Source organism: Oncorhynchus mykiss, chromosome 32 (assembly GCF_013265735.2).
Source record: "Oncorhynchus mykiss isolate Arlee chromosome 32, USDA_OmykA_1.1, whole genome shotgun sequence".
Taxonomy (NCBI): domain Eukaryota; kingdom Metazoa; phylum Chordata; class Actinopteri; order Salmoniformes; family Salmonidae; genus Oncorhynchus; species Oncorhynchus mykiss.
In genome coordinates this window covers 24,294,152-24,318,082 of record NC_050572.1, presented here as the reverse complement: position 1 = coordinate 24,318,082, position 23,931 = coordinate 24,294,152, and the positions used below count along the sequence as shown (strand labels likewise).

The 23,931-nt window shown below is 42.9% G+C and overlaps 1 protein-coding gene across 3 annotated transcripts in view; it reads left to right on the top strand.

Moving 5' to 3' along the window:
* The first annotated feature begins 911 nt into the window (after window positions 1–911).
* LOC110488148 (septin-7) overlaps window positions 912–23,931 on the top strand; it is a 43,893-nt gene continuing 20,873 nt past the window's right edge. The window contains exons 1-4 of one of the 3 annotated variants that reach the window (XM_036970683.1): window positions 912–1,125; window positions 1,796–1,797; window positions 9,332–9,434; window positions 18,546–18,652. In XM_036970683.1, coding sequence (XP_036826578.1) covers window positions 1,071–1,125; window positions 1,796–1,797; window positions 9,332–9,434; window positions 18,546–18,652 — 267 coding nt within the window. In that variant the 5' untranslated portion in view covers window positions 912–1,070. The remainder of the gene's footprint in view (window positions 1,126–1,795; window positions 1,798–9,331; window positions 9,435–18,545; window positions 18,653–23,931) is intronic. The other 2 variants (XM_036970684.1, XM_036970685.1) reach the window with 2 other exon arrangements.

The following is a 23,931-nucleotide window of genomic DNA, read 5'->3' as shown; positions in this document are numbered from 1 at the left end:
ATGTCCAACTCAGGCCATTTACCATTGAAAAAATGGTTACAGTTCTTGTCTGCTTAAGGAGTGGCTCTCCTATAGGCACAAATGCATTAGCAACTGGGTCTGGTCTGCTTCGTTCATTAACTGTATATGAACCAGGAAAAAGCAGCGAGTGAGATGTCTCGCTTCCTTTTCCACCTCTGGTGAAAGTCCTCAATGGTGCTACCCAGGCTTTTAGGTAGTGTAGCTGGGATATGTGTACTATCCTATCAAAGCTTTTGTATCCCCACCCTATACAATGTTCTTGCTGTAAAATGTTTGGATGGGAGAAGTCGAGATGTGGGACGTGTGAGATAGATCACTATGAAGGAGATGTTGAGTGTTTAGTAGAAGAGAATGGCCAAGGAGCAAAGCCTTGTAACTGGGGTGGAGCACCTGAAGCGAAATCCTTGGAATGCCCGATTTGGGTGAAAGAGACTGAGGTTGTTAAAATCAGGGAAGTTGAGAGAGTCTCCTATGTGAAAGTTGTCAAAAGGGCAGAAAGATCAAATATCACTGAAGGAGTTTGTTTAGGTGCCCATAAAAGCAACCTTTTTGTATTCATCCTGTAGCGTATTCGCTCACTCCCCCTCAAAGATTTTAAAAGCATTGGATTGGTGTGAGAAATATGGTATCTACTCATGGTGAGAGACTTGGAATTTAGCCTCAGATGAACCGGGTAGGTAGGCCTACACCGCAGGCTGAGTATCACCAGCAGTACCCAGACATTTTTAATGTGAAGAAAGTGGACAGTTCTGTCATTTTTACCAATGGTGGTAAATAGCACTGCCTGTGTGGAATTGATGTTTCTTTTGTGCATTTTTTTCCCCCAGTCCAGTTGGCGGCGACAGTACTCCTTTTGTATGTAGTTCGCTATAAGACCTCACCGAAGAAGAATAAGGCTTTTTTTTTTTGTTGTTGTTGCGGTACTAGTTCTCTATCTATCTCTATGTCTCCTTCACGTCAAGCAGACAGTGGACATTTTTGGTCTTACGTGAATTAAGTTGCGTACGACTTTTACAGTTCTGTGGTCTCAGGTGAATTCGTGGAAGGGAATGCCGAGCGGTGAAAGGTCCGTTAGTGAAGCGCCTGGGAACGGCAACATTATGGGTAAGTTAATTCATACTGGAACTCTTGCTATCGTTTGTGTCCTCCGGGTAGTCAGCTAACGTTAGCTACTAAAAAACTTGCCAGAATTAGTTAGGTAAGTTAACGTGCTTAACTAGAAAAACAACGATAGCTCGAAAATGACTGAGTACTCTGTGGCATTAACTGTATTTGTTCGACTGTGAAGTGTGTTTGGTCCCTGACACAGAGTCGGCTAGTACTAGCAAACGATAACTAACTTAGCTAACGATACAGTAGGTAGATACCTAACTAGCATTTTGAGATACAACCAGTGAAGTTGTTAAGTTGATATTCTTCACACAGCATATACTTTGGCCAGTAGTCAATTTATCTGGTTCAACCAGAGAAGTTGACTACTAACGTTACTGGCCAAATGATATGCTGTGTGAAGAATGTCAACTGATCAACTTCAGATGCCAGTTGTGGTGCTTGTGAGAAGTTGGCAACCCCAACAAAGGCTCATCATAACTAACGTTACGTTTCTAGCTAGCTACATTAACTTACCTACAGTAGCTAACAAAACTAACGTTGCATAGCTAAGTTGGCTTACTAGTACAGATAGAACGAGGTTAGTTATAAACACGTTTGCCACGAACTAGCTAGTTAGTGGGTTGTGATGCCTGGATAGTTGACGTCGCAGTTTGCTTGCTAGCTGTGAATGGCTGCTATTCTGAAAAGCCGACGTAGCTAATGTTAGCTTGGTTTTAGATGTAAAATGTCAGTGTTGGTCAAACAATCAATAGTTAATTCAAATAAGTTTAATCAATGCTAAAGTCAGTGTGGGGGAAACCTGCAGCAAAGTTATGAATCTACTAACTTCCTCAAACATCTAGTTGGATACCTACATCATTTGAGTGTATCAAAATGTCAAATAAAAACGTTCTATTGAGCATCAACAAAATGTTTTACTCGGAGTGGGGTAGGATGACTGCAGTATCTACTTTTTTAGAAAACCTAGTCCTTTACTTGAGACTGGATTCATACTGTGCTACTGTACTCACATGGTGGATGCTCTGACTGAGTGACTGTGCCTCTGTTATTCCTCCATGTGACCTGTAGCATCTGTCATGGAATGGCTTGCTGTGAGTGTAGAGGCAGTCATAGATCTTCACCCTAGCCATTCAAATGTTTTCTCCAGTCGCTATGGAATGCATGCAATGTTATTACTTTAGCTTGAGTAAATAAATGCAGTTTCCCGCCATATCTCTGTTGGTATTGAACAATTGCCATCTCTCCATTATTGTGGCTAAGGTAGCCTAGTGGTTAGAGCATTGGGCCAGTAACCGAAAGGTTGCTGGATTGAATCCCGATCTGACAAGGTACAAATCTTTCGTTCCGCCCCTGAGCAAGGCAGTTAACCCACTGTTCCCCAGGCGCCGAAGACGTAGATGTCGATTAAGGCAGCCCCCTGCACCTCTCTGATTCAGAGAGGTTGGGTTAAATGTGGAAGACGCATTTCAGTTGAAGGCATTCAGTTGTACAACTAAGTATCCCCCTTTCCCTAATAAGTGTTGTGTCAGTCAGGGCTAGGGGTGTCGGTGACACCTGTGTTTTGCTATTCATAGGATAAATGCCATCGGGCTTGTCCTTTTCTGAAAAATCCTCAGGCTCTTCTAAACGAGGAGTATGGAAAATAGATTTTTGTCATGTTAATTGTTGGAAACTGAGCATTTCTGGGTTGAATGCCAATTGAATGCGTGACAGTTTCCTATGCACTACAGGCCAAGCCTTCCTCAGTGTGATGACCTATTGTCCCCAGTGACACAACAGAAGGAGTCCAGTCCAGTCACAGACATCAGTTTGTTTAGGTTCCCATAAAAGCTACATTTTTGTATTCTTCTTCTATCATATTCTTTCAGTCCCCCTCAAATATTGTAAAAGCATTGTTTTGGTGTGAGATATGGTATCCACTCATGGGGCGAGAATTGAAATTTAGTCTCAGATGAACCAGGTAGGTTGTAGGGCTGGGAATTGCGAGGGACCTCAAATATTGTCATAATACTTAGGTGCCGATACTGTATGTAGTACAATCCTTACCATTCTATATTGCAATTTGATGTTCCAAACATATTGCTCCCCGTATGTCTGCTGAAGAGGGACAAAAGAGAGCATTGAGAAAACGAGTTTTGATCAGTCATAGAAATGAAAATACTGAAAACAAACTGGATCTCCCTATTTAAAAAGAAGATTGAGAACAAGCTAGGAAGGAAAAATACTGTAGTTTTGGTGCAGTTACAGACAACTAGCACGCAAATAATATTGTCAACAATACGATATATCGTCAAAGATAATATCCTGATATGTAACTGTATAGATTCCTCCCCCATCACTCTACTAGTGAAGGCTGAATGGATCAACCGTCCATGTAGACCACTCAGGACTGTCTTACTCCTACAGACTTAACATTATTCCTAAGTTACAGTATAGAAATAAAATGGACTGTGATGAAGACACTCTATAGCATGCAAGACAGACTCTGATGGAGAGAAAGGAAAAACTGTACACACAAACACACACACACCGGTAAGTCCAGTGTCTGGGACGATGCAGAAAGGTCATGGGAGGGGTCAGACTTTCTGAAGCAGCACAGAACAACATTCTCTGTGTATCCTCTAGTATTTGCAAGCCAATATCAGTTTACTGTGCTAGGCTAACCTGCTAGGCCTTGCTTTAGGGTTAGCTTAACACACCTCTTTCTAACCTTGGGCTCTCTGAGGCAGACTGGCCTTAATCCTACCACATCTCTTCTGGCAGTTTACCCACCACCAGCAAAGAAGAATAACAAATCTACTCTGCTTGAAGGGACCATGTAGCAATGTGAGTGGGAACATACTGTATCAGGCTATCAGTGCATTGAAAAGCATGGGGAAGAGTGGTGGAGGGGGAGGCCTAAAGGAGAAGGCAGTGCTGCTTTCCTGGAGGTATGTAGTGGCTTTTGTTAAAGCAATTGTTATGAAAGGTTGAGGTGAACAGCCAAGACACAGATGTCCACCACACCACATGTCCCTCTCAGTGATCCTGGCCTAGGTGGAAGCTCTCTCTCCAAACTTGACAGTGGTATTGGAAATGTATCATGGGTGTTGCCTTGAAGAAGACCAGACTTCCTTTAGTATATGTCAACAAGCCTCTTATGCCTGCTATATGAGTCAGGAAGCTGCGGTAGATGTAGCCTATATTTGACTCCTTTTTTTCATAAGATGAGGCTAACTTTTATGACCCTCCCCTTGGACTCACGGAAAAGTATGGACGGCTCATTGTTATTGGCTCTGACTTGCACATCAAACATTTCTCTTCTCAGTGCAAGCTAGCAAAGAGATCAACATTATGATGATGATGCTGCTGTCTCGGCTATGTGCTGAAGTGGTTGCCATTTGTCTGATCAGCGACAGGCACCACTGACAGTTGTACTGTATACGTGACAGACGCTTCTGCTCCAGAGCAGACAGACAGACAACAGGAGGAAGTGGCTTGGGCGGTGAGGCATGCTACAGTAGGCTACATCTGTCAACTTATAACCCTCAAAGACGATGAGCTTGAGTGAAGGCTAGGTGGGGCAGATCCTCACTTATGGAAGTGAGTCGTTTAATAGCCAATGATCTGAAAAACTGTAGAGGAATGAACAGCCTCCTGCTCTGAGCTGTGCTTTTACTGGCAAAAACAGCTCCTCTGCATAATAATCTCAATATTTTTGGCCCAACTGTCTGGGTCTGGGAAAACCTGAGTGAATGCTCAAATTCTTGCCACCCTGATGTTGATGGCTTTACACTACAATGTTTGAGAGACAAAACATGTAGGAAATTGCTTTTTGTTAGTGTGAGGACTGAAACATGGAGCCTAGCTACTGACTCGGGATGATTTGCTATTTGTCAATCTCTCCAACACTGGAAGCCATGTGAAGAGGCCTGTGGGCTGTCAGGCAATGGGATTTCACAGCTGTGGGCTGGTAGCCAATTGGATCTCATTTCACATTAGCCGGTGAAATGACTGAAGGATGCGTCATCACCTCAACTCTGGGATTAACCAATGACAGCTCCCATAAACAGACCTAAAATACTGTAGGAAGTTTGAGTTGTAACTCCAACAAAACTGACCGTCTGAAGTGAGCTGTAGGAGTGCAGGATTAGGCTATTTGAATGCTAGGTAGGTTGACCGTGTTTTCCTCTCTCTGATGTGCTGAATAACAAGCATCATTGTCTGTCTTATTGCTTTAGCCTGAACTTGTCTGTGTCATTACAGTTGGCAAATATGTTATTTTTCTTCTCTTAACTGAGACATTTTTTAAGCTTCTGAGCCCACACTCCTCTTCAGTAATGGCTGCTATCGTATTTAGGTAAAGACCCGTTACCGAGGGTCTTTCATGTCACTTTACTGGCAGCCAGGGAGCTGTAAAATAATCTGAGGCTAAAATCCTGTTTCGTCATGAATTGTGATCCATCTCCGTGTTTTACTCTCTCTCAAATTCAAGCTGCTTTATTGGCATGAAAAACATTGTCAATATTGCCAAAGCAACAATGTATACAATATACATTGTAATAAAATGATAAACAATAACAAATAATATGAAATGGTAGTTGATAATAATACAATTAAATACAATAATAACAATAAAATGGTAACAGTCAATAGTAGAATGTAATGTAATAAATATACAAATCTAAATATGGAAAATAAAACTATAACTAACTTCTAACGATCATCTTCACCATTACATCAGTACTACAACTACTATCATCATTTCGCTCTCGCTCTCTCTCGCTCTTTTATATATATATATATATATATATATATATATATATATATATATATATATATATACACACACACACTGCTCAAAAAAATAAAGGGAACACTTAAACAACACAATGTAACTCCAAGTCAATCACACTTCTGTGAAATCAAACTGTCCACTTAGGAAGCAACACTGATTGACAATAAATTTCACATGCTATTGTGCAAATGGAATAGACAACAGGTGGAAATTATAGGCAATTAGCAAGACACCCCCAATAAAGGAGTGGTTCTGCAGGTGGTGACCACAGGCCACTTCCCAGTTCCTATGCTTCCTGGCTGATGTTTTGGTCACTTTTGAATGCTGGCGGTGCTTTCACTCTAGTGGTAGCATGAGACGGAGTCTACAACCCACACAAGTGGCTCAGGTAGTTCAGCTCATCCAGGATGGCACATCAATGCGAGCTGTGGCAAGTAGGTTTGCTGTGTCTGTCAGCGTAGTGTCCAGAGCATGGAGTCGCTACCAGGAGACAGGCCAGTACATCAGGAGACGTGGAGGAGGGCAACAACCCAGCAGCAGGACCGCTACCTCCGCCTTTGTGCAAGGAGGAGCAGGAGGAGCACTGCCAGAGCCCTACAAAATGACCTCCCGCAGGCCACAAATGTGCATGTGTCTGCTCAAACGGTCAGAAACAGACTCCATGAGGGTGGTATGAGGGCCCGACGTCCACAGGTGGGGGTTGTGCTTACAGCCCAACACCGTGCAGGACGTTTGGCATTTGCCAGAGAACACCAAGATTGGCAAATTCGCCACTGGCGCCCTGTGCTCTTCACTGAGCACATGTGACAGACGTGACAGTCTGGAGACGCCGTGGAGAACGTTCTGCTGCCTGCAACATCCTCCAGCATGACCGGTTTGGCGGAGTGTCAGTCATGGTGTGGGGTGGCATTTCTTTGGGGGGCCGCACAGCCCTCCATGTGCTCGCCAGAGGTAGCCTGTCTGTCATTAGGTACCGAGATGAGATCCTCAGACCCCTTGTGAGACCATATGCTGGTGCGGTTGGCCCTGGGTTCCTCCTAATGCAAGACAATGCTAGATCTCATGTGGCTGGAGTGTGTCAGCTAGTCAGAGTTGCAAAGAAAAAGCCATATTTCAGACTGGCCAATAAAAATAAAATATATTTAAGATGGGCAAAAGAAGAGACACTGGAGAGAAGAACTCTTGCCTAGAAAGCCAGCATCCCGGAGTCGCCTCTTCACCTTTGACGTTGAGACTCTGTACGCCTATGTAAATACGGCATAAAACATCTGCCGTTTCCAGCTACAATAGTAATTTACAACATTAACAATGTCTACACTCTATTTCTGATCAATTTGATGTGATTTTAATGGACAAAAATGTGCTTTTCTTTCAAAGACAAGGACATTTTCTAAGTGACCCCAAACTTATGAACGGTACTGTGTATGTGTGTCTGTCTGTCTGAGATGTTTATGCGTGGGTTTGACTACAAATAACCCAGCCCAATAAAACATTGGTAACATCTCTTCAAATAGAATGAAGAAACTGAGTGGGAAAAGAATGGTTATACTCCTAGTTATTTGATAGAAATTACATTTTTGGTGAAAGAGATGCAGGAACTAGCATTAACCAAGCAAACCAAAATGATGTGTACCACCACCACACATCTGCTGTTCTGATTGAGTGCTATAGGCAAAATATAGAAGCAAGACCTATCAGGTGTGATTGACACCTGAGAGTGCGTCAGGGCTTTTATCCGCAGGCATGAATGTGTTATTCTGACACAAGATGGATGATGGACTCATTTGTCTTAACTGATATACTGTATTTCACTTTTAATTTTTTTTTTTATGGTGTGGTGCTCCACCTGTCTACCGTGGTCTGTGAATCATTCTGCATCTCCTCTCATCCACCACCACCTCACTGTCAACCATCTTGACCTGCACACTCTCCAAACCAGCTGTAAGTATTATTGTGACTGAGTACCTAACGATTACCACTGTACATTTAGGCTATAATATTTACTTATTTGACAATGTTAAGAGACACAACATGAACAAAAGTATATGTGGACACCTGCTTGTCAAACATCTCTTTCCAAAATGATGGGCATTAATATGGAGTTGGTCCCCCTTTGCTGCTATAACAGCCTTCACCCTTCTGGGAAGGCTTTCCACCAGATGTTGGAAGATTGCTGCGGGGACTTGCTTCCATTCAGCCACAAGCACATTAGTGAGGTCAGGGCTCTGTGCAGGCCAGTCAAGTTCTTCCACACCGATCTCGACAAACCGTTTCTGTATCGACCTCGCTTTGTGCACGAGGGGCATTGTCATACTGAAACAGGAAAGGGCCTTCCCCAGACTGTTGCCACAAAGTTGGAAGCACAGAATCTAGATTGTCATTGTATGCTGCAGCATAAAGATTTTCACTCACTCGCTCTGGAAAAGAACGTCTGCAAAATAACTTAAATGTAAAAATGTCCGCCCGAACCATGAAAAACAGTCCCAGACCATTATTCCTCCTCCACCAAACTTTACAGTTGGCACTATGTATTGGGGTAGGTGGTGTTCTCCTGGCATCCGCCAAACCCAGATTAGTCTGTCGGACTGCCAGATGGTGACGCGTGATTCATCATTCCAGAGAATGTGTTTCCACTGCTCCAGTCTAATGGCGGCGAGCTTTACACCATTCCAGCTGACTCTTGGCTTTGTGAATGGTTATCTTAGGCTTGTGTACGGTTGCTCGGCCATGAAAACACATTTTATGAAGCTCCCGACAGCACAAGAACGGTTTGATGTTGCTTCCAGAGGCAGTTTGGAACTCTGTAGAGGACAGATGATTTTTACGCACTACTCCCGTCAGCACTCGGCGTTCCCGTTCTGTGAGCTTGTGTGGGCTACCACTTCGAGGCTGAGTCGTTGTTGCTTCTAGACGTTTCCATTTCACAATAACAGCACTTATAGTTGACCATGGCAGCCCTAGCAGGGTAGAAATTTGACACTGCCTTTTGGAAATGCGTCATCCTATGACGGTGCCATGTTGAAAGTCTCTGAGCTCTTCAGTAAGGCCATTCTACTGTCAATGTTTGTCTATGGAGATTGCATGGCTGTGTTCTTGATTTTATACACCTGTCAGCAATGGGTGTGGCTGAATTAACCAAAACCACTAATTTGAAGGTGTCCACATACTTTTGTCTATGTATAGTTTAAGAATGTTAGATTGGGCATAAACATTTAATTATCTGATGAATGATTGAATTCTATTCAACAAATTGTCCATGTTGCTGTTTCGAGAACCTGTCAAGTCATCAGTTTTTATAGGCAGGTGATATCCCAGCTACTGAAGCAATAAGTCAACAGTGTTGGTAACCAGACTTTTGTTTAGCCTTGTTACCTGCCTGGACAGTTGGGGAAAAGCATTAACTGATGTTTTGGTCTACAGCAACAGAAGCTTCTGGAAGGTTATGTGGGCTTTGCCAATCTCCCAAACCAAGTGTACAGAAAGTCTGTCAAGAGAGGCTTCGAGTTCACTCTCATGGTTGTGGGTGAGTAGAGATCTTTGCATCCTATTTTACGTCTCCCGCTCTTTTCCAAGTAAGACTCCAAAAGAACAGAAAAAAGAACCCGGTATTCATCTGGGAAAACAGATGGAGATTTTACTGCTGTGTAAAAAGCTGTTTGCATATTATTGTATGGATCAGTGAAGTATGCATGAAAATGACTGTTAGAGGCTCCGTCTGTGTCCCAAATGGCACCGTAATCCCTATGTAGTGCACTACTTTTGACCAGGGTCCATAGAGCGCTGATCAAAAGTAGGTTAGTATGGGGAATAGGGTGCCGTCTCTGTTCGAAAGATGCGGACACATCTGTGTAAGAAATGTATGTGGATATGTAATATAGCCTACACATGGCCATAGACGTTCATGTCTATGTTCAATTTTACAGTCAGGAATCTTGTCATGCCGTAGTGCTGGCAGCTGGCTGTTAAAATGCATTAGCGATGCTTTCTGTTGCGTTGGGATAATTTGTCTTGCATGTAAAGCGGGACTTGAAGAAACCATATTTAAAACAAATGTGCTTGAGCAGTGGAGGGTAGGCAGGGTTTATTTCACCCATACTGTGGAATGTGTTTGTACATTTGTGTCGGTGTGTGGTGTTTGAGGTGTGTGTATAATGTGCCTTTTGGATTGTGGGTGGAAGGTTTCCTGTAATTCCATTCATGCAGCCAGAGTTGGAGCCTGAACATCTGAAGAGAGCGAGGGATAGAGGGAAAGAGACACAGGGTGTAGGCACCGTTACATCCCTGCCATTCTCCACTCCGTCCTCTCTGTTCCATAAGTCCTGCCTAGAGGTACAGTGCCTTCAGAAAGTATTCACAACACTTGACTTTTTCCACATTTTGTTGCTACAGCCTGAATTTTAAATGGATTAAATTGAGATTGTGTGTCAATTATGCTTTTAGTAATGTTTACAAATGTAATGAAAAATGCTGAAATGTCTTGTCAAAACGTATTCAACCCTGTTGTTATAGCAAAAAGTTGCTGCACAAGTCACATAAGTTGCATGTACAATTGAAGTTGGAAGTTTACATACATCTTAGCCAAATACATTTAAACTCAGTTTTTCACAATTCCTGACATTTAGTCCTTAGACATTTAGTAAGAATTCCCTGTCTTAGGTCAGTTAGGCTCACCACTCTATTTTAAGAATGTGAAATGTCAGAATAATAGTGGAGAGTGATTTATTTCACATTCCCAGTAGGTCAGAAGTTTACATACACTCAATTAGTATTTGGTAGCATTGCCTTTAAATAGTTTAACTTGGGTCAAATGTTTCAGGGAGCCTTTCACAAGCTTCCCACAATAAGTTGGATGAATTTTGTCCCATTCCTCCTGACAGAGCTGGTGTAACTGAGTCAGGTTTGTAGGCCTCCTTTCTCGCACATGCTTTTTCAGCTCTGCCCACAAATTTTGTATAGGATTGAGGTCAGTGCTTTGTGATGGCCACTCCAATACCTTGACTTTGTTGTTCTTAAGCCATTCTGCCACAACTTTGGAAGTATGCTTGGGGTCATTGTCCATTTGGAAGACCCATTTGCGACCAAGCTTTAACTGATGTCTTGATGTTGCTTCAATATATCCATATAATTTCCCTCCCTCATGATGCCATCTATTTTGTGAAGTGCACCAGCCCCTCCTGCAGCAAAGCACCCCCACAACATGATGCTGCCACCCCCGTGCTTCACGGTTTTGGAGCAGTTTTGGAGCAGTAGCTTCTTCCTTGCTGAGAGGCCTTTCAGGTTATGTTGATATAGGACTCGGTTTTTCTGTGGATATAGATACTTTTGTACCTGTTTCTTCCAGCATCTTGTGGAGGTCTACAATTTTTCTGAGATATTTGCTAAATTCTTTTGATTTTCCCATGATGTCAAGTGAAGAGGCACTGAGTTTGAAGGTAGGCCTTGAATTAAATCCACAGATACACCTCCTATTGACTCAGGCTAATTTACATAATTTATCTGAAACTTCTAGAGCCATGACATCATTTTCTGGAATTATCCAAGCTGTTTAAAAGGCACAGTCAATTTAGCTTATGTAAACTTCTGACCCACTGTAATTGTGATACAGTGAATTATATTAATTATGTTAACAATTGTTGGGAAAATTACTTGTCATGCACAAAGTAGATGTCCTAACCGACTTGCCAAAACTATAGTTTGTTAACAAGAAATTTGTGGAGTGGTTGAAAAAAGTTTTATTGACTCCAACCTAAGTGTATGTAAACTTCCGACTTCAACTGTATGAATGACTACCTCATCTCTGTATCCCACATATTCAATTGTCTGTAAGGTCTCTCAGTAGAGCAGTGAATTTCAAACACATTTTACCACAAAGACCAGGGAGGTTTTTCAATGCCTCACAAAGAATGGCACCTATTTGGAAGAGGGGGAAAAAGAAAGAAAAAAGACACTGAATATCCCTTTGAGCATGGTGCAGTTATTAATTACACTTGGATGGTGTATCAATACACCCAGTGGTGACTTTAAAACAGAGTTGCTGTGATGGGATAAAACTGATTTATGAATCAAAAACATTGTAGTTACTCCACAATACTAACCTCCTAATTGACAGTCCAAAAAAGGATGCCTGTTTGCAATAAGGCACTGAAGTAAAACTGCAAAACATTTGGAAAAGAGAACTAAATGACAGAGTGAATAGAAGGATGCCTTATGAACCTTATGTCCTGAATAGAAAGCTTTATGCTTAGGGCAAACACTACACATCACTGAGTAACACTTCATATTTTCAAGCATGGTGGTGGCTGCATCATGTTATGGGTGTGTTGGTCATCGGCAAGGACTTTTTTTTTTTAAGGATAAAAAGAAACAGAATAGAGGTAAACACAGGCAAAATCTGAGGAAAACCTGGTTTTCTGCTTTCCAACAGACACTGGGAGACAAATTCACCTTTCAGCTGGACAATAACCTAAAACACAAGGGCAAATATACACTGGAGTTGCTTACCAAGACGACATTGAATGTTGTACAGTTTTGACTGAAATCGCCTTGACAATCAATGGCTTGACTTGAAAATGGCTGTCTTTAGCAATGATCAACAATCAACTTGACAGAACTTGAAAATGGAATAATGTGCAAATATTTTACAATCCAGGTGTGTAAAGCTCTTAGACTTACCCTGTAAGACTCACAGCTGTAATTGTTGCCAAAGGTGATTCTAACATTTATTCACTGAGGGGTGTGAATAAGATTTCTGTATTTCATTTTCAATAAATTTGCACACATTTCTAAAAACATGTTTTCATGTTGTCATTATGGGGTTTTGTGTGTAGGTGGGTAGAACAAAAGAAAAGCAATGTCATCCATTTTGAATTTGGGCTGTAACACCACAAAATGTGGAATAAGTCAAGGGGTATGAATACTTTCTGAAGGCACTGTACCAAACTTGGTTGTACAGGAAATGGCTGTGAACACCCTAGTGAGGTCATTTTCTGTCCCCTGGCCTTGTGGTTGGCTGCGGGCTGTTGAGTCAACTCATGCCCACCTGCCCCGGGGCCAGGAGAGTGGGAGCAAGATAAATAATGAGGGAGGAGGAGAAAAGGGGGAATGCCTGCCTGTTATTCCAGACTCACTGCTGTCAGTCTGAGTAGAGTTGAGAAGCATTCAAGTGGTCTCTCCCTGGAATTTCCCCTCTGCTGCGCTCGCAGGAAAAAGACAGTTATAGGTTCAATTTTGTCTTGAGCATGTAATTACAATGGCAGGGTAATTGAAGCTGAGCTCATGTCATGCTGTAGGAGATGCATTGTCTGATAGTAGTGCATGTTGTTTACTCTGCTGCTTCGCTCTGTGTGTTTTCTTAATTACCAGAGAACTCATGTAATGTCCCTGGTTGCAATGTGAAGTGTGCCAAAGTATTTTAAAGGTGCCCGTATACTAGGTTTAACGTCTCGCATACTTCTTTAACTTCTTGGTGACTGGGGGGCAGTATTGAGTAGCTTGGATGAATAAGGTGCCCAGAGTCAACGGCCTGCTACTCAGCCATAAAAGCTAGAATATGTATATAATTAGTATATTTGGATAGAAAACACTCTGAATTTTCTAAAACTGTTTAAATGATGTCATGAGTATAACAGAACTCCTATGGCAGGTGAAAACCTTAGAAAAATCCAACCAGGAAGTGGGAAATCTGAGGTTTGTAGTTTTTCAACTCATTGCCATTCCGACATAGTGTCTGTGGGGTCATTTTGCACTTCCTAAGGCTTCCACTAGATGTCAACAGTCTTTAGAACCTTGTTTGATGCTTCTACTGTGAAGGGGGCCCGAATGAGAGGGGATTGAGCCAGGTGTCTGGCAGATTGCCACAAGCTCGTGACGCGCGGTCATGTGAAAGTTAGCTTGCGTTCCATTGCTTTTCTACAGACAAAGGAATTCTCCGGTTGGAACATTATTGAATATTTATGATAAAAACATCCTAAAGATTGATTCTATACTTCGTTTGACATGTTTCTACGACCTGTAATATAACTTTTTGGACTTTTCGTCTGACCTTTCGGCTGGACTTGAACGTGCATTTGGATTTCTTTACCAAACGCCCTAACAAAAGGAGGTATTTGGACATAAATTATGAACTTTATCGAACAAATCAAACATTTATTGTGGAACTGGGATTCCTGGGAGTGCATTCTGATGAAGATCATCAAAGGTAAGGTAATATTTATAATGCTATTTCTGACTAATGTTGACTCCACAACATGGCGGATATCTCTTTGGCGGTTTTGGTCTCTGAGTGCCGTACTCAGATTATTGCATGGTATGCTTTTTCCGTAAAGTTTTTTTGAAATCTGACACAGCGGTTGCATTAAGGAGAAGTTCCATGTATAATAGTTTTATCTTTTATCAATGTAAATTGATGTGGCTCTCTGCAAAATCACCTCATATTTAAGAACTACTGCACATAACACGCCAATGTAAACTAAGATTTTTGGATATAAATATGAACTTTACCGAACAAAACATACATGCATTGTGTAACATGAAGTCCTATGAGGGTCATCTGATGATCATCAAAGGGTAGTGATTAATTGTATCTATATTTATGCTTTTTGTGACTCCTCTCTTTGGCTGGAAAAATGGCTGTGTTTTTCTGTGACTTGGTGGTGACCTAACATAATCGTTTGTGGTGCTTTCGCTGTAAAGCCTTTTTGAACAACAGCCAGTATACACTTCCTCAAAATATTGAAAATGAATCAAAGATAAATCAAGAAATCTGTAATTAGGCCTCCCAAGTGGTGGCGCACAATTGGCCCGGTGTCGTCTGGGTTTAGGGGAGGGTTTGGCCGGCCGGGATTTCCTCGTCCCATTACACTCTAGCGACTCCTTGTGGTGCCTGCAAGCTGACTTCGGTCGCCAGCTGGACAGTGTTTCCGCCGACACATTGGTGCGGCTGGCTTCCAGGTTAAGCGAGCAGTGTGTCAAGAAGCAGTGCGGCTTGGCAGGGTCGTGTTTCGTAGGAGGCATGGTTCTTGACCTTCGCCTCTCCGAAGTCCATATGGGAGTTGCAGTAATGAGACAAGACTAACTACCACTTGGACATAACGAAATTTGGGAGAAAAGAGTATCTGTAATTAAATTTGGACTTTTTTAGGGGGGGTCTTAGTTGAGCAATTTTACATCAGAGATGTTTGTTGCAGTATTTCTCAAGTGGGGGGAAAAAGGCGCATGAAAACCAGTATCTCGTTGAATGACAACAAGCATTTCATTGAAGAATCCCATCCATAGTTCCTACTCCTAGGAGTAGTACTGTTGACCAATCACCAACAGAGGCATAGATTTCGGCTACTGAACTTCGACTTGCCTCAAGTGAAAAAGTTGTGTGCACGAACAGCCCCCCCCAAAACTGCCGAACACTAAAATGAACAAAAACGTCACACAATTGTCATATGTGTGAACTGTTTCGACTGGAAAGCAAGCATGCGACAGGCTTTAGACTCTCTTGGTCAGAACTGATTGTCAGCAGCCCAAGTCAGTGAAAGTGGGCCACAGCAGTCAGATGTTTGCATCCATCGGAAAAAGTCAATATTTGCTAATGATTTACCATGTTTGACCTTGATCTTGGCCAGAATGGCTACTGCACCGCAGGCAGCCGTAGTTCAGCTCATTGTGGTTGCCCTTCGTTGACACACTTTTTAATGCATTTAAGTATTTATCTTCTCTGGAAACTATGTCCCCGACTAACAAGTAGGATTTGACTTGCACACTGGCTCGTTAAAGGAAATTGATGGGTTTGCCAGAAGATATTTAAAGAGTATTGTCACGTGCTAGCCAGACTTATAAAGTTTTATCGTCTTTTTTCCTGTTCCCTATTTGAAGGGAAAATCCAATTTTTCAACACACACACGCGCTATCATCTGAGACATACTTTACCTGAATGTTAAATACAGTGAAAGCAGGGTTACCTCAGCCAGTATCAGAAGCACTTTTAATTTCAGCAGTCAGTGTATTTTCTGTCCCGTGTCAATGCAGTAGAAGGCAGCGCCGTCAAATGAACTAACAAACTGTCTCCCCTCCCCCTCTGCAATCCACACTTTTCCTGCTTCCCCCGCCCCAGGAAGCTCCTCTCTCCATGCACGCAGAGCAGGGTGAAGTTCCTCTGAATAAGCCTCCATGGTTGACACAGCTGCTGGAAATTTCCTTTAAAGGAAGTATACTGCTGGCTGGGTTGGTTGCTGACCAAGGAGTGCCACTGGCGGGGACGCGCCAGGCAGGGCTGCACTGAGAGGGTCATGCTCTGGTCTGGTGGCACTTGAATGCTAATTTCTAGGTCCAGGTCACATAAACCAGCATAGCATCCAGATCTAGCTGTACAATCAGAGGATTCACCTAATACTGTTAATGTGTCAGATCTGTCACATCGTTACAAAAACTGCAGTGCTTCAAGGCTAAGTCTTCCATTGCCCTTTGTAGATAGATAATCAATTGACTGGTTTTCAAACGATGACACATTTTGCGTTGGGGGGTTAGGCTAAAACAGTAGCATCCATGCTAACTGCTCTCCGGTTTTCCCTGTCACCACTGCGGAGGATCCCATCCTAGTGCAGGGAGATCCCTTCCCAGGCCCCAGCTATAGCCCAGTGTAGGGAAATCCCAATTCTCATTTCCATGGCCATAGGGATTTAAGAGGCCTTTCTCTGAGGCCTACTCTGCAAACAAATTCTGCAACTCAAGCTCTGAATAGCTTATATCAGCTTTGATATCCCCCCTCACCCTCTTTCCCATCCTTTCTTCATCTATCACTCTCTCCCTCTCTCTCCTCAGAAAACAAGCAGACCCAGCTCTGAAGTCTGAATAGACGACTTGCTTTCTGGTATCCCGCCATCCCCCTCTTTGCTCCATCCCTCCCGTTCCCTTCTTTCTCTCTATCCCTCACTCCATCCTCCCACCCAGAGAGATGTGTAGTGTTCTAGCTCCTGTCTTCTATGTGGCCATAGAGCTAAGCTTCCTTTCTCTCTGCCCATCAATGCTGCTGAATCTGAATCTGTATTGGACCAGCTTCACAGACACTGAAGGCTGAATCCGCTTGGGTCTGCCATTCTGTCAGCTTATGGTTTCCCTAATGCAAGCTGACATTTTCAAGACCGGCGTATTTCAGCCAGCTGTTTTCACAAGACCGCAACACGTCCCCTCCCCACCTTCCATCATTCTCCAGCCAGCTCTCGGTGAGGGGAGTAGGCCCTAAATCCTGACTTCCGTCCTGAAGAATTATCCACGTTGTTCCTCAACAGCCCAACCTCTAGAACATTTCCGTTATTGTGAGGTCAGTGTGGCTGTAGCCCTTGCAGGACACATTTACCATGTGAAAGAGTGTGTAGAGAGAGCTTCTTTGAGGGATGGAGAGCGAAAGAGTGCTCTCCTTTGTATGGTGTCTCTCTTGCTCTCTCCATCTCTGCCTCTTTCTCGCTCTCACTCTCTTTCCCTGCACACAAGTGTTCATTGGCTGGTTAATTGGCAGTAGTGAGTTGTTGGAGGCTGGGCCTAACCACTCTTCTAAAGGTCAGGAAAAACGCGGGGCAGGGGCAGTACGGTTGGTGCACGCAGCAGCAGTGTGATGCGGTCCTGTGCCAGCCCAGCATGTGACTCCAGACCCGCCCCCTTCATCACACAGCTCCCATTGTTCAGCCGCTCTCATTGCCCCCGTCCCCATGCCAACCGTTGCTATGTATACTGTTAAAGGCGTTGGGTTACCCAGACATAAGGAGGCACCTGGGATTGTTCTCTGAAAATCTGACAGACGTTGAAGGAAAATGTAGCCCATATACAAATTCCAGAGCATATTATTGAATGAGAGTACTATGGAACAAATATTTGGGAATGTTCATTGAAATACACTAAGTCAATTAAAATCATGGAAAAGGGTTGGATATAGTCTCAATATACAGCATGTTGGAAAGGGAGACACAAAATTAAGTTGAACTGTTATTGTATCCAAGACAAATTCCCTAAATAGTTTGTGGTTAGACTTAGTCACTGTAACAGTATGATGACTTTGCCATCCCTAGGCTTCCCTCATCAGAATAATCTCTGATTTAGATTCCTGAAATGCAGACAGGAAAATAATTTGACTGGGGGGAAAGATATTCAGCCCACCCTCCCTCCCTCGCCTGTCTCTCTCCTTCTCTCCATCGCATATTACATTTAAACACGGCACAATTTACAAGTGTAAATATTGACTATAAATCGTGCCTTCCTGTATAATACTTATGATAAAATGTTTATTCTATTCTACTGTGCCATTTACTTTGTTTGTATTATCTTTTATTTCTTGTTGCATCAAGAAGGAATCTGCAAGTAAGCATTTTGTTGGATGGTGTATACCATGTGTATCCTTCACATATGACTAATAATAAAAGTTGACTTGACTTAATGCTTGTTACATCAGTTGAGGCAGCTCAAGTGGTTTTATTTCCTGTTAAAAAATTTTTTAATGTGAAACATTTAAAGAATTCTAAAAATTGGGAGGGCATCTCGAGATTGTCATGTTGCCACTCGGTCTGGTGTGAACAAGGATTAGAAAAACGGTGTGAAATGTAATCTTTCTACCTCTCTCTTTGCCCCCCCCCCCCCCCCCCCCCCCTTTCTCTAGGTGAATCTGGTTTGGGGAAGTCTACACTGATCAATTCCCTCTTCCTGACAGACTTGTATTCTCCTGAATACCCTGGTCCCTCCCACAGAATCAAGAAGACTGTACAGGTAAACACTAAGATGCCCCATCTATTTGATTTATTCATGGTATATTTGAATGGGAGCAGATAGAAACGCAAGGAATAAACTATTCATTATATGTTGCACCATAGCTTCAACTCATTCTCAACACCCCACTTGTGTTTCTCTCTAGGAGAAAACATACTTCTGTCCCTTTTGTAACAGATTAGTAGATACCGTCTCTCCCGCCTCTAAATGGAAATGACTGATCTTTTCCCAAAGGATAAATATTTCAGCTCACTCGCCACATTAAAAAAACTGTTTCCCCTTTCTGTTGCTTTAAGTGCAGGGTGGTAGCTAGGTAACGTGTCTCCATCCTGTCTGACTTACCCATAAGTTCCTCTTTTGGACACACATGGCCTGCTCTTCTCTGGTAAATTATCTGATGTGCCCCAGCCAGCTCCCACCCAGCCCTTTCTGTGTTGTTTTGGGTCGTTAATGTCACAGCCCTGGCCCTCCCTCCACTTCATACCTGCTCTCCTAGAAATTGCCTTTTTAAAAACATTTCATGCAATTCTATGTCATTTTACATATTAGCAGAATCTTTTTTTAATACCACACACATTACTGGAATTACAGGCCTAGAATGAACAAAGATGGGTCTGTCTTATTTCACACGGTAAGTTGACTGGGAACATCATTTTCATTTACAGCAAGGACCTGGGGAATAGTTACAGGGGAGAGGAAGGGGATGAATAAGCCAATTGTAAACTGGGAATGATTAGGTGGCAATGATGGTATGAAGGCCAGATTGGGAATTTAGCCAGGTCAATAGGGTTAACACCCCTACTCTTACGACAAGTGCCATGGGATCTTTAATGACCTCAGAGTCAGGACACCCGTTTAACGTCCCATCCGAAAGACGGCACCCTACACAGGGCAATGTCCCCAATCACGGCCTTGGGGCATTGGGATATTTTGTTTTAGACCAGAGGAAAGGGTGCCTCCTACTGGCCCCCCAACACCACTTCCAGCAGAATCTGGTCTCCCATCAAGGGACTGACCATATTTCTCCAATGCCAAATTAGTGTGCCTTGTTTGCAACGAAACTATCCCTGTTTGCAAATAATTAAATCTGAGATGTCATTAGGAATCTGACTGAGCATGATACTTTCAAAAGTTAGGCCTACCTTTCCACCCCAGACAAAGTAGGCCTACCAACGCAGAAAAAATGTAAGATTTAACTGCTGGCTACTATTCTTCTGTGGTTTAACCCAACGAGTCATGGTCACAAGTGTTTCTCTTAAAGCTGTCTGGGTTTAAACATCTTCTATTGTACAGAAAGTGAATAGCTTAACTTCCCAAGCAAAGTCTATTTTTTTAGGTTGTAGCTCAGCCTCAATGTCAAAGAAACCAAACAGTTTTATATATACAGTTGAAGTCGGAAGTTTACATACACTTAGGTTGGAATCCTTAACTCGTTTTTCAAACACTCCACAAATTTCTTGTTAACAAACTATAGTGTTGGCAAGTCGGTTAGCACATCTACTTTGTGCATGACACAAGTCATTTTTTAAACAAGAGATCTGGGAAATCAGTTTACAACCAACCAGACCACACACGCACTCACAATGCCATTTTTCATTGAAGCAGTGAAATGGTTGAGAGATTTAATATTTTTGTGTAGGATTATGGATTCACCTACACTGGTCCAAACCAGGGTTTTTCTACTGGTATAGTGGTAGTGGTATTGACAGTGGGATATGAATGGTATTAGTGATTTTATAGATGGTCCCTCCTACTCTATTTGCCCACACGTTGAGAAATACTTGTCGTCTCCCGTCCAGTTTTATCACTGACACTGCCATGTTTCTGTATATGGAATATTCAAACGTCTGTGAAACAAGTGTCTGTAAAACATCACATAGTTGATTTGCAACATGTCTACACTACTGCATACACCTATTTGTAAATGTCAGTTTTGCTGAGAGAGCTGGCTATCTGTTTTAATGAGCCTAATGTATAGTTAAGAGGCTTCCCAAAAATGTCCCATCCTTTTGGTTTATTCTATTCGTCTTGCTGCTGCCTGAATGAGTTCCCTAACTCACACACACACACACACACAAGCTCTGTCTGTCGTTGGATCTCATTTAATGTCAAGTATGGCCTCCAGGCCAATTCCTGGTGTTGAAAGCCATAAACAGCCTGCAGTGTGTGTGTGAACACCATTGGATTGGCTATGCACGTGCATCACAGCACAGAGGGGCGCTCCAAACAGACTTTCCTGTGATTGAACGGGTGATAAAACATGGGTCTCTTTTATCAGAGCTGGCCAACATGCCTCTGAAGACACGCGTGTATATGCACACACAAACAAATAGTTCCTCATAATATTATGACACCACACCTATCCGATGACAGATCATTATTAGTCCCATATTCTACCTGGCTTGAAGGGTTCTCAATAGGAGTATGATTTGTCATTGGATGAGCGTTTGTAATGTTGTGTACATGCCAGGGAGCAATAACCTGGGTGTCAGCCTTTCAGTCATGCCAACAATCCCATAAGGAGTTGCAAAGAGCGCAGGAATGACTCGCCCCCAGGCTAAGGTAGGTGAGGATGCATGCGTTGATAGTGCTGTAGTGATGGTCATGATGTCATTGGGCTTGTCCTGGTGTGCCTGTAGAGGGCCCGAAGTTAGTAAAGTGGTTGAGTCGTGCCAGGTTTTAGGGCCTGCCAGGATGATGTACTGTACTTCTGCAAGCCTGTTGCTTCATAGCTGTGCAATCCTCAGTCTGCTGGTGAGTCACTTTTAGTATTTTGTTAGGATCCCCATTAGCTGCCGCTAACGAAGCCGTTATCCTCCTGCGGTCAACACAAAACATGAAATTATACAGAACATTATAGACAATGACAACTCATGGACAGGTTAGAGCGTTGGGCCAGTAACATCAAGGTTGCTGGATCGAATCCCCAAGTTGACATGGTACAAATCTGTCGTTCTGCCCCTGAGCAAGGCAGTTAACTCACTTTTCCCCGGTCGCCGAAGATGTGGATGTCGATTAATTCCCTCTGATTCAGAGGGGTTGGGTTAAATGCAGGAGACACATTTTCAGTTGAATGCATTGTTGTACAACTGACTAGATATTCCCCTTTCCCTAAATTGAAAACAATACACACTTTCATATACTTAAGTCTCAACTGTCCATGCTTAGTAACATTACACAAAAGCCGGGACATAGATACTATTTAGTTAATCTTAAGATGATAAATACCACCCAGTGGGTCATAGTGGTTATCTTGTGGTAATCTTGGTGGAATTGTTCTTTTAAAAAAAATTAAGTCACACCAGATTGGAGCCGTTTACCCAATCCCATATGTACTGTATGTTGCCTCAGCAACCGTGAAGGCCTTGACTTTACATAACATTTTAGTCACCTCCAGATATAGTTGGTTAAAGTATAAGTTAGTGGTGCTGAACAGAGTTACACTGGGGTGGAGCCATTCACAAAATGAACACAGTCCCATACATCAGTTTCCTCCAGCTAAAGCCTAGCTAATGTCATGTGGAGAAAAAGACATGGAGAGACCTAAATCTGTTCCTATCTCGCCACTGTTTCTCTTACAGCCTGTTTGAGTTCACAGTGCCAATGGCACATCTTATCTTTAACCCAAACACCAGATGTTCTTGGGAGGAAGAGGAGTGGATAGATGTTTATTTTTAAATAGTTTTTTGGTCAGTAAGGAGAGGCGTTGTTTTGTGAGGTGCTGGTTTATTTGTTTTCTGAAATCAAATGTTGCTGTTTGCTTGAGGGATTTGAGAAGGCAGGTAGTTCCGTTCAATCATTCCTCTATATAATACTTTGCATCACATTGACTTATTGTATGCCTTATGTTAGCTGATTGAATAGACAATTTGGAATTTGTAACACAAGAAGTGATGCAGTCAATCTCTCCTCTGCTCCTGGGTTGACTACCCAGGTTGTTTGTGTATTTGTTTGTTGGGGCAGCACTGGCAGTAAAAGTCCCAGTCCTTACTAAGGGTTCTGGATTTGAAGGTTGAGGGAGGAACGGAGGGAGACTGACAAGGAGAGAGCGGGAGAAAGAGAAGGGAGCGGGAGGATCTGATCTGTCTGAGTGTCACTACTACCACTACTTGCCGCCATGCCAGTTGAAGAAGAGGAAGTAGTCATAGTACTAACAAGAAGTAGTACTGAAGGTGCCAGACTTGTGGTTTACTGTCTTATGATGACATCATCAACTGATCAATGGTTAGCCATTTAGTTGGACCTGCTTCCTCTCCTGGGCCTTCAGCATCAGGTTACAGTAGGTGTGCAGCAGGAGTGCTATCTCGTTTTCAGACTTCACAGAAATATCCCTCCAAGAACGATGCCCACATTGTATTGTACCTCCCTTTTGAAGTTGCATGAAAGTGATCCCGTTTCTATGATTCCCTGCCAATAGAAACGGCCTCTGCCTGGGTGTGTGGCATTCCATGTAGCTAGCTTTCACCCACAGAAGCTCCAGCATTTCTCTTGAATTGTTCCATCTCAACACTAGTCTAAATCTCCACTAAGCCCAGACAGCAGTCTGCTCTGTTTTCACCCAGCACCCACCAATGTGTTTACCTGCGCATTACACACCCTTAAGCACTTATTAAAGTTTAAACGAGATTAGAGTGTATCTGTGTTTTCTCTGCTTCCTTTGGCTCCAATAGTGAGCATTATGCCAGAGGTTTGGTGATAAACTTGGCAGGGTCAGGATCCAAGGAGGAAAGAGTAATTAGTGGGAACTCTATGCTTGTTTATCCTAGAGGAGGAGGAGGGATGAATGACTAGAGCCTGATAAGGGTTATGTTATGGTATATTATGTTATTGGAGGGATGGCACTAGCCTGGTCCCAGATGTATTTGTCCTGTTCAGCCAACTCCAGTGCTCATTGCCACTGACCAAAGGAGTTGGCTGAACAAATCTGGACCTGGCTAGGGTAGGCGTCTGTCGGTTAGTTAAGAACAGATGGAGAGGGTATGGGACGAGGCTAGCGCTTAGCGTGCTTAGTCTGTCAGCCCTATGTCCCTGTGAAACACAGCTGAGCAAACCAACCGTAGTGGAGAGGAGTGTGGCGAAACGGTCAGTGTTGTTCCTCTTCCCTGTCTGTCTGTGAGGTCATTGTGGTTAGACACACACACACACACACACACACACACACGGAAGATCCCTCTCCTCCTACCGTTACACTGTTTAGTACCATCTAACTCATGCCAAGCAGGGAGTGGTCCATGTCAGTTGTTTTTGTTCATTCAATGTCTCACACTAGCTTTTGCCAT